At 47.4% G+C, this 11,659-nt stretch overlaps 1 protein-coding gene across 1 annotated transcript in view; it reads right to left on the bottom strand.

Moving 5' to 3' along the window:
• The window catches only part of CFAP58 (cilia and flagella associated protein 58), a 131,016-nt gene extending 125,465 nt beyond the window's left edge, over positions 1-5,551 (bottom strand). The window contains exon 1 of the mRNA XM_045291425.1: positions 5,480-5,551. Coding sequence (XP_045147360.1) covers positions 5,480-5,551 — 72 coding nt within the window. The remainder of the gene's footprint in view (positions 1-5,479) is intronic.
• Positions 5,552-11,659: the final 6,108 nt, after the last annotated feature.

Consider the following 11,659-nt stretch of genomic DNA (forward strand, 5'->3'; position numbering starts at 1 on the left):
CAGAAAAGTGGGTGAGGGGGGACGTCGGACAGTATAAGATATGACAAAGTAATAATTTATAAATGATCAAGAGTTCGTGAGGGAGGGGAGAGCAGGGAGGAGGGGGAATGAGGAGCTGTTGCCAGAGGCTTACGTGGACAGCAAATGTTTTGAGAATGATGAGCGTAACAAATGTACAAATGTGCTTTAAACAGTTGATGTATGGATGGATTGTGATAAGAGTTGTATGAGCCCCCAATAAAATGATTTTTCAAAAAAGAACATTGAAGACACCACGGACTGCCAGAGGAATGAACAAATTCATTTGGAAAGAAACACATCAGCATGCGCCTTAGAAGGGTAATTTCAGCTCCTGTCCTTTGAACACGTTATCAGAAGGCAGCCGTATCTAGAGAAGGGCATCATGTTTGGTAACATACATGGTCAGCAACCAATAGCAGGCCCTCAACAGGATGGATTTACATAGTAGCCACAACGATGGGCGCAAACATAGCAGTGATTTTGAGGATCATGCAGGACTGAGCAGTGCATGGTCCTACTGTGCACAGGATCGCCGTGAGTCAGAACCAGCTCAACCACATCTCCCAACAGCAGCATCTGTAAAGTCAGAGTTCTACGTGCATCTACTCTCTACAAGCCTACAGGAAGAAGGAACGACTCTCAATCACAACACTAAAAGCAAATGCCATCATGGAGATGGCATGTGAGCAGGACGAGAGAGAAGAGCAGAATTTTCACAAGGTAGAGGGAGGGGAAAGGGCATCCTAGGAGAACAAAGCTTGGGAAAGACTCATGACCTTGGTAGAAGCCCAAGTGGGCAAAAGGCTAGGGAGTTGGGAACAGACGACAGAGGCCATGACTGGCCTTTTGCAGAATGTGGAGCACATGGATCTGCAGCCCACAGACCACCAGTCGGGATCCCAGAGCACAGGAGTGACAAGATCTGTAGGGTCTTTGTGTCTGACAGGGTTCTCTAGAGAAACAAACCAGGACACAATATTTTACACAAGCGCATACAGAACTTTGGCATCAAAACTCTATTGCTAATCAAAGAAACAACGGAGCAAATCTCTAGGAATGGAGTAAAATTTCAATGCTCCCTGAAGATTTTGGGTAAATAGTCCAGCTTACCTTCTGCTTTGACAAGTCTACTTATTTGGGGTCTTCAAAAACACTTGTACTGCTAATTAAATCTCTAAAGATGAGATGCAAACAAAATGCAGTCTTGAGGGAGATTCTTCCTAAAACCATTGTGGCCTCACAAGCATGCCAATTCCATCTTGTATAACAATGTTAGTACTAATTTTGAACTTTCTTCCTAAAAGCAGATTATTGTAATGTAACCATTTCACAAAGGAGCAAAAATCATATTAAGGCAATATGCAACTGCCGCCTCTCTTCTGTGCTTTCCTCTTGTTGATACTAAACGTGAGCACACACAAACATTTATCATGGCAATGTTCTCGGTCCCATCCCTGTAAATGGTATTAATGCCCACACTTGATCACCAGTCTACTGATTTGCTTGTGGGCCAGGTGTTCCCTGTACACTTGGCAGTTATTACAGGAATGGAACATTTTCCAAAATATAAAAGTTTTAAAGAAACTTTCTAGGCAGAAAAGATTTGTTCAAATTGTTATTAATACATACTGCTATAAAAAGGAAGAATCGGTGTGTCTGAACTGCCATATTGGTAGAGAATATTGAAAGTACCACAGGCTGCCAAAAGGACAAACCAATCTGTCTTGGAAGATGTACAACCAGAATGCTTCTTAGAGCCAAGGATGGCGAGACTTTGTCTTACATACTTTGGACACATTGTCAGAAGGACATCATGCTCCATAAAAGAGAGGGGCAGCGAAAAGAGGAAGGCCTTCAACGAGATGAGTTGACACAGTGCCTAAAACAATGGGCTCCAGCATCGGAACACCTGTGAGGCCTGCGCATGGCTGAGTAGTGTTCATTCTGTTGTGCATGGGGTCGCTATGGGTTGGGACTGGCTCCCCAGCACCCACCACCAACTACGAAAAGGAAAGCAAGGGTAATCTCTTAGCTGTGGCCAATATGTAGTTGGTATCTACAATGCAGAGTTGGTAGCCCATGATGGCATTTTTCAAAAAGCAAGATTGCATCAATTTTTCAGAGAGGCACTGTGGCGGTCTTCCATCAGCATCTATCCATTGAGTGTTTACTATGTGCGAGGCACTGTTCCAGGTTGGAAGTACCAACCAGTGGGGAGAAGGAGAAGGAAATGGGAGAGACTGAGCTGCAATGAGCAAAGGAGTCAGAGAGGACGTGGAGACTTGTGAAAGCAATGCAGAAGGGAAACTTGGTTGAGGTTAAGTGGGAAGAAAAACAGGAGCAAGGAAGAAATGAGAGAAGATCGTGAAAGAGAAGGTAGACTGGGAGATGGTTACCTCATCAAATCGGTTTGGGAGGCCTATGAATGGGGAAGGAAGACAAATGGAATACGCCAAGATATCAAGTTAGGGAGAAAAGAAGGAAATGCCCAAAACCAATAAAGAGAAATTGAAGGTGACCTAGGAAGAATCGGAAAAGAACATGGGAAGAAAGGTGTTATGGGTGAGTACCGGTAACGGGAGGAAGAAACAGGACCCCAGGCACCTGGCTGTCAGAGGCAGATGAGGGCGATGGAGCCCAAGGAGTGAAGACGTTGGAGGATGTAAAAGAAACTGGATGAGAAGAGAGGAGGGAGTTGCTGACCACAGGAAAGATTGAGCCTATCAGAAGTGGAGGAGATGGGGTGATGAGCTGTGTGTAGTATGGAGATGATAAGGAAAGAAGCTAGAAGGGGGGTGGGGGAGTGCAGGTAGTGAGAATCTGGGACCAGAGTCAAGGTTGTGAGCGCCTGACTTGTACAGTCACACAAGTTACTGGGCTTCGAGGGGAACTGCCCTTGGCTTAATGCTTTACCATCTTTGTTTTCGCTCAAGGGGTCCCACATTTTAATTTTTCCCTAGATCCTGCAAAGCAAGGAGTTGGTCCTGTGTAGGACTGAGCACCACCGTGTGATGAAGATAAGGGGAGGTGGCGCAGGAGAGGGAACGGGAGACTGTGAATGGCTGGAGAATGACAAGAGGCTGAGGCTGCGGACTATCACGGACAGACAGCGGTCACTGAAGAGTTTCGGAAATACCTTCAGTGGTGAGGATAGAGATGGGGGCCACACTATAATATTTAAGATTATAAAAACATTACAATATAAAGGATTGAAAGGAGGCTACAACATAATACCACAGGAATTCGTGAATGAAGGGGCAGTGGAGACTGGAAGTGGAGGAGATGGAGGTGGCTCCCTATCGTCTGTCTGAGCCCCCACAACCACATCAGGGTGGGCAGAGTCAGTGAAGAGGGGTGACAGTAGTCTACAACAAGTCTTCTTCCAGATCCTCCCAACCAGGGACGATTTCTCCAGGATTTCTGGGCTGCCCTGTCTTATACCACGTGATACCACGCTCACTTATGGTGTCAACTCATGAATTTCCCAGTAGAGTGCCAGAAGGGGGCTATGTCCCCAGAACTGAAAGGAGGGCAAGAGGTAAACGTGACCCAGGGGCTGCGGGTGATGATGGGACACACGGGAATCAGTGGATGTGACAGGAATGAGCCCACGGCAGAATATGGTACAATCGGGAGGAGCGAGCGAGAGGCGACAGAGAGAGGGGCGCTGACTCCTGACCTCAGTCATCTTGATGTCTCGGGGGCGGCCTCAGAGGCTCCTGTGGGGATCGCGGAGTCTGAGGAAGGGGCTGTGCTCTCCCCCTGGCGTCTAACTCGGCGCCACGTTATCACCCTGCCCCGCGCCCGGCCGAAACCCGGCGCTCGGCGCGTCCTCCCGTCGCCAGGCAACCGCCACGCCCCCTAGGGGGAGCTCCAGGACATTCGAGAGGGGCGGGGCGAGGAGCGTCTGGGCGTGTTCTGCAAAGAAATATGCAAACGTCTTCCTGAACTAGGCGGGGCCAGAGAAATGGGGGCGGGGCCACTGAGAACCTGGGCGAGGTCCCCAGGTTGCGTGGGAAATCCCGAGAGAAAGGAGAGGGCCAAAAGGCAAAGGCCTCCTGGGACGAAGGAGACAGATGGGGGCGTTGTGGAGCTGGTAACTGGAGGCCGGTTTCGGCTCCCAGTGACAAAGCGACTGGATCAGGGCACCAGAAATCATCTCCTTGGAGTACTTTAGCTACTGTGTCTGGGAGCACAGAGTGAAAGCCAAGGGGCAGAAAACACAGGCCCTGCCTCGAAGGCCTTCACAGTCGCGAGTGGTGAGAAAAATACGATGCGGAGCTCAAGGCACCCTGGAAAAACATTTGTGGAATCACTCTTGAAAACCCCTATAGCATCCTGGGCTCCTCTCTTGCAAGGCCAACTTTTTCTCCCCCTACCTCTTTTTTCTTTGGACTCCTGTTTGTGGTGTGTGTTACCTGTTGGGCTGCTAACTTACAAGGTCAGCAGTTCGAATCCACCAGCGTCTCTGTGGGAGAAAGATGAGGCTTTCTATTCCCTTAAAGATTTACCGCCTCAGAAATCCACAGGGGGCAGTGCAGAGGGTTTCCTCTTCTGGGGGCTGCACGTTGGTTGTACATCAACCGCATTTTACTTACATTCCCCAAGGGGTGGGCACCAAAGCCGCGGCCAGCTCCCCAGCACTGCAAATAACTCAGTGATGACTACTCCGTCTCTACTACTGGGGGGCACGGGTAGGGGTGCATTGTTAATACGTGTAACCCCTTATAAACCTGTGTGCAAACCCCTCTGAATTTGCCCAGGAGTGAGGTTATTGTAGCTGCGTTCTGTTTTGTAGCGGTGTCTCGAAATGCATTAGCACAAAGACCTCCAGGCTAGGCACCAAACCAAAACCTGAAATGAACTCCCTGCTGTTGAGTGGATTCTGAGTAGAATTTCCATCTGGTCCCTCTTCACAGAGGCCCACTTCCAACGAACTACAACTTTTTGGTTTGCAGCCCAGCACCGGCACCAGGGTCCATTGCCGTGTGTGAAAAAGGCATGGGAGCCACATTGGATCTCCTGTGGCTATACAAAGGGGAAGGAGAATCCAACTCGGCCCCAGGCGGAGTTCTATGAGGCAGAGATCAGACGTGCCTCCTCCAGGCTCCAACCATCTTTATTCTGTCCTGACACCACCCCTTCCTTCCACCACACTCTGCTTCGTTGCTGGGTTTGACCAGGCGTGTCAATGGCCACACACAGCTCACAGGCAGTACTCAACGATTATGGGGGTGTCTTAGGGAAGTTAACTGATTACAACAATTCATGATGAGAAAACATTAAGAATACGCTTCTTTTCTTTATGGTGCCTCATCTCAACCATCCCTGCAGGTGTGTCTTTCTCTGGTCTTTGGCTTCTCACTTGGCCACAGCTCCTTTCTCCCTGATAAATGACGCAGGGGCGCCCTACTCTGCAAGCCAGCCTCCTACCTGAAGGCGTGGCTGGGAAACTCACACTCTGTCTCTTGCTCCTCTCAGGAAACTGCGATCTGCTCTTCTCTTGAGGCTCTTCATTTTTGGCCGGCATGAGAGTCTCTCTTCTTGCCTCTGAAATGGCTCACTTTCAACACAGGGGAATGGCAAAATGGGCCCACCCCCTCATATTCAGCCCAGACATCCTACTAACATATTTCCACCCAAGTCATTTGGTCTTGAGTTACAAAGACTATGGATAGAAGAGCCAGACCAAGTGATTTCATTTCCTCACACCATGGTACCAGTTGAGGGGGTGAAAAACGACCACTATTCTCTTTTCTAAGCCATGTGCCCGAAAAAGATCTGCCTTTTTCTTCCAGAGCTATAAAACCTGGAGGACTGAGGCTGTCCCAGGAATAGACCTTTATTAAACGCATCTGCTCACAGTTGGCATAATGTACATGGGATGGGAGGGGGGCGCTCAGAAGTGGCTGATGAAGCTGGAGAAACAAGCTGGTCTAAAAGCGAATGGAAACAAGCTGGAGAGAGGGGAGCCGCGACTGGACTTGGGTTGCTTTGTATGTTGATGGGAAGCCTATTACACATGAGGACCACCAGCTTGTGGGGCCACTATAATCCAGAGAGAGCTATAAGTCTCCCAAAGGTACACAGCAATGGGGAAAGGCATAGGGGTTCCTAGCACTGCTGTCAGTTATGGGCTATCTGTCTTCACAGTTCCTAGGAAACTCCCAAAGGATCATTCCACAAGCAAGCAAGTGGCCTACAAAGGTGTGGCAGTTACATAATCTACTGTCGACTTGAGGAAGGGGTGGAGTCTAGTCTGTCAATCAGGTCACAGCTTGATGACCTAATTTGGAGGCCTTAGGAGATAAGTAGCTCACTGGAGGCCAGGCACACTCTCTCCCTGCAAGACATTACTGTTGACAAGCCACATAGAGATACGCTGATAAAGCCAGAGCCCTGGAGCTGGAAGAGCCATGTAGAGACCCATGCCAACACTGAGATGCTTCCACCAACACTGGATCCACAAGACTTTCATCCACTGGCCTGTGATCTTCCTGCACTCTGCATCATTGCATGTGTTGCCTGAGTCTGAAGAGGAATTTATAGACTGGAATCAGACATGTGGACTAATATTGGACTTATGGACTTGATCTGGACTGGGCTGGGATGTTTTCTTAATATACAATTGCTCTTTGATATGAAGCTCTTTCTTATACACATATGAGTGTCTGAATTTGTTTCTCTAGTCAACCCAGACTAACACAAAAGGTAACAGGAATTCAGTCTAGCCAACACACTTTTTTTCCCACATGATAAGCAGCACAAGGCTGGTCACAGAAACCACAAGGGTGACTAAGGTAGTCACTGTCCCTCAGATCCATAGTTTGGCATGGGAAGAAAGAGAGAATGGAACATTAACGCTAGCACAACAGGACTGTATCATTTAGGATGCACCATGTGTCCGGACAGAAAGCACTCTAGTTCAGGGAAGGTAGAACCTGGTAGCTGGCAGCTTTTAAGATAGGGACAGGATCAGAGAGCCACAAGAAAGTTGAAATGGCTTATGACATGTTCAACTCACAGGAAGCGCTGCAGATGGGCATCCGCATTTGTGGATGTATAGATGGAAGGAGAGCAGGTTGGTAAGCTCATGTATGCCAATGGAAAGAAAATGTGTACCTATCAATTTAACCACTGGGCTCCCTTGGTTGTTATAATGAAAAGAAACACTAGGTGGCAACATACTACCAAAGAGTAACCAGAGATGAAGTCCTCTATCTGAAACTCCAAACCAAACTCACCACCACGGAGCCAATGCGGACTCATAGCAACCTCCGGTGAGTTTCTGAGACTGTCGCTGTTAATGAGCGTAGAAAGCCCAGTCTTTCTTCCACGGAACTGCTGGTGGTTTCTAACTGCGTAACTACGACACCACCAGGGCTTCCATCTACACGAACCTCGGAGAAAGGAAACCAGAAAATGGGTCAACTCCTAGCTTTATTCCTACCAGGAATAAAGTTGCTTCCTGTTTCTCATTACACTCACTTCATGTTAGGCTGCATGCCAACCCGATGCTGTGTGCTGGAGAACAGAAAAGGAGTTAAAGACAAGTTCCTAGCCCCGAGGGAGCACCAACCAAATGACACCAAACCTATTGCCATGGAGCTGATTCAACTCAGATGGTTATGGGCATGCACTGCCATCCCTGTCTCCTGTGGAGCAGCTGGGAGGTTAGACCCAAGGACCTTCTGGTCAGCGACTGAGTGTTCAACCACTACATCAGCAGGGCTCTTGGGTGGAAGCAAAACATTCATAGGACCCTCCTGCCCACCTCCCCCACCCAAAAGATGTCGAGACAACAGTGCAGAGCAGGATGAAGGAAGCACTGAAGGGTAGGTGTTGAGACACAATGCCCGTGACTTTCCAAAGCCGGCATTCCTCCCTGATATTGGCACACTCATCTCTCAACACGTTCCTCCCAACTGCTTGGACATCCCAAATACGGATCTCTGGCTGAAATGCCTATACCACCCGCTTCGCGTGGCTAATATCCGTCCACCCTTTTACTTCCCCCGGGGGAGATCTTTTCTGACCAGCCTTGCCACCCGGCTACTTTTTCATGTACCTCGGACTTGCATTTCTTGGGAGATCCCATAATGGTAGTTAATGACATGTTTATGTGAATGATTGTTTAATATCTGCCTTCCCTCTGAGACTATCAGCCAACAAGAGGACACAGATTATTTATGTCTTGTTTAGCCTTGAGTCTCCAGAAACTGGCACTGGCACAACAAATCATTATTGGATGAATGATGGTTGAAGAAATTCTAATGTAAGGAAAATCATTTAAGAATGGCATATGAGGACCCAGTAACCCCCCCTACTGGGCATATACTCCGAATAGGTAAGAAACAGACCCCAGCCAGACATCTGCACCCCAATGGTCATCGCAGCACAGTTCACAATCACAAAGAGTTGGAAACTACCTAAATTTCCATCATCGGACGAATGGATTAAAAACTCTGGTACTACATACAGTAGCACCGCATCAGTACTCGACATAATCAGATTTCGACGTGAAATGTCAAGAAAATTGTGCATCAGAGCTCAAACAGACATCGGAATCCAACCCGACACACAAAAGCCGTTCGTGTTTCGGTCACTCAGCGTTAGTTGACATTGGTAGTTCGCATTGTTTATAAACTTTTTTGCAGCTGTGTTCCAAGGGTTTTGCTATAATTTCCTTAGTTTCTGTGGCTTTTTGTACTGTTTTTAGATAAAACACGTGGGTCCTAAAACAGAGTTTTTTGAAAAGAATTATCAGGATAAGGAACTGGTTAACTGTGTTATCGATATTGTTGATGATAATTTAGTAAACCCTTTTAGAAAACAGTTAAGGAAACACCAACAGCAGACCACAGGAGACAGATTTTCTTTTTTTTTTTTGAGAAAGCCAGCCAGGTCCTGGTGAAAAAAAGACAAAGAAGGAAAAAAACTCCTGAAAAGTAGCTACCAGTTGATTTGATGGAAGGGGGTTCCCCTTCCAAACAATGACTCTCTCTCATCCCTCTTCTCCACATCTGTGTCCACAGATCCAGATCCTCATCCATCTCAAGGCATGGGCCAGACTGTAGTTGTTCAAAACTTTTTTAATGTTGTGTTTCTTATTTAAATTATATTATTTACTCTGAACTTATTTACTTTGAATTTTCTGTGTAATGTTTTGTATAAAAAGGCAAGGTTGGGATAAAAATTTGGTGGTTGAGAATGGATTAACCTATTTCCAGTTATTTCTTAAGGAAAAAAAATTGATTCAGAACTCAACTGCATCTTGACACTCCTCCTAGAATGGATTAGCATCGAGGTGCGGGGTTCTACTATAAAATGGAGTACTAAGCAGCCCTAAAAAGCAGTGGTGAATGCATGAAGCACATCGTTGCATGGGAAGAGTTGGAGGAAATTATGCTAGGCGAAGTAGGCCAAGCACAAAAGAACAAGCACAACATGAGTCCACTGCGGTAAGCTTAAAAAGCACAAGGGTCATAGGGGAAAGCCACTAAATGCACAGATTCCCAGGGTGAGGCCCAGGCATTCTGACAAGGGTCAGACCCAACCCACGATGCATATGGCAGCCAACTAAAAAGGTGGGGGAAAGAAAATTAAAAGAGGACATGGGTAGCAGGGGGACAGGGCACTAATGCACCTACAGGGAGGGTATTGTTTATGTCTCCACAGGAAGGGCAAGAAGGACCAGACCTCAACCTGGTACGCCAAGCCTTGAGAGCAACATACCTGTACGAAGCAGCAAACTAACAGAGAGGTATTCGGGCCAGCCCCAATCCCAGCTACATCGACCCCTCCCAAGAAGATTGCACTACAGAGAACAGCACTGAAGATACAGCCTGGGGAGAGTGGCAGGTCTGCCCAGACCACAGGGGAACAAACTAAGAGAGAGAGAGAGAGAGAGAAGCATCCTGGCCCATCAAGGCCTGAGGACGACACTCCTGCTTGAGCAGCCAAGGCACAGAGAGGACCCTAGGGCCAGGCCCACCACAATACATGACTTCCCCTTGCTGACCCACAGTGCTGCAGGGGATAGCACTCGAGACAGTGTGAGAATTGTGCCCGGCCTGATACCCCCCTCACCCTCCCACCCCCACCCCACCCCCCAGGGTGAAACAGAGCAGCAAGGGGAGCAAAGTAATGAAGTCCTGGAGGAATCCCGAAAATAGACTTCAGACTTGGAGGGCAGGGCTTGGCACCTCATCAGACTTGATCGGAGAACATTCATAAGGGTCAGCAGACAGACCTGGAACTATTTTTTTTTTCCGTCGTCTTCTTTTTTTTTTTTGCATTCTATCTATATAAGATAGGCCAGATAAACAAGTCCTAGGAGAAAACAATGGGACCAACAGTTCTGGGGAGACAGGGAAGAGTGGGGAGGGGGGAAGAGGGAGGGGGGGAGCCAACAAGCTCAAGGACAAGGGAACAAGCGATCTAAAATCGATGCGAGGAGGGTGGAGAATGTGGGGTGGGGTTTGATCAAGTGCAATGTAGCCGAGAGAAAGTACTGAGAGTTGAATGAAGGGCGAGCATGAGAGTGGGACAGGAGGAAAGTAAAAGCAAATAGAGGAAAGAACTAGGAGGCAAAAGACATTTATAGAGATATAAATATAGGTATGCACCTATGTAAATATAGTAATGTGTAATGATAGGGATATAGGTCTATGTACATATATTTGTATGTTAAGTAGCAAGGTAGCAGACGGACATTTGGCCTCTACTCAAGTACTCCCACAATGCAAGAACACTTTGTTCTAATAACCTGACAATCTGTGATGCTTGTTTTCCCAACACGATCACTGAAGACAAAATGGGTGCATAAGCAAATGTGGTGATGACACCTAACAGTACCTGGCTATTACAAGATATAGTGTCTGAGGTCTTAAAGGATTGAAGGTAAACAAGCAACCATCTAGCAGGTAAGCAACTAAGCCCACATGGAAGAAGCACACCAGCCTGTGTGATCAGGAGGTGTCAATGGGATCAGGTATCAGTCATCAGAAGACCCAAAACAATCATATCGATGTGAATGAGGAGGGTCGGATTGGAGACCCAACGCCCCTCTGTAGACAATTGGACATCCCCTCACAGAAGGGTCACAAGGAAGGGACACTGCAGTGTAGCACCTACGAAACACACACCATTCCTCTAGTTCTTTAATCCCCATGACCCCAGTTCTACCTTATAAATCCGGCTAAACAGGAGGATGTACACTGGTACAGATAAGAGCTCTCATCACAGGGAATCCTGGACAGATAGACCTGAAGGAACAGTCATGGGAGTAGTGATATCACGCGGGTAGGGAGAAGGTGGGGGGAAAGAGGGAGAAAGGGGGAACCGATCAGAATGATCGAGATATAACTAACACACACACCCCAAGGGGGCTGAACAACAGAAACATCGGTGAAGGGAGGCAGCGGACAGAATAAGTTATGAAAATAATAATTTATAATATATTAAGGGGTCATGAGCATAGGAGGGGTGGGGGAGGGAGGGAAAAAAGAAGAGCTAATACCAAAGCCTCAAGTAGAAACAAAATGTTTTGAAAATGATGATGGCAACATATGTACATATATGCTTGATACAATGGATGTATGGGTTGTCATAAGAGCTGTAAGAGCCCCCAATAAAT

Source organism: Echinops telfairi, unplaced genomic scaffold, assembly GCF_000313985.2.
Source record: "Echinops telfairi isolate 266 unplaced genomic scaffold, ASM31398v2 ScPeMD7_70;HRSCAF=299, whole genome shotgun sequence".
Taxonomy (NCBI): domain Eukaryota; kingdom Metazoa; phylum Chordata; class Mammalia; order Afrosoricida; family Tenrecidae; genus Echinops; species Echinops telfairi.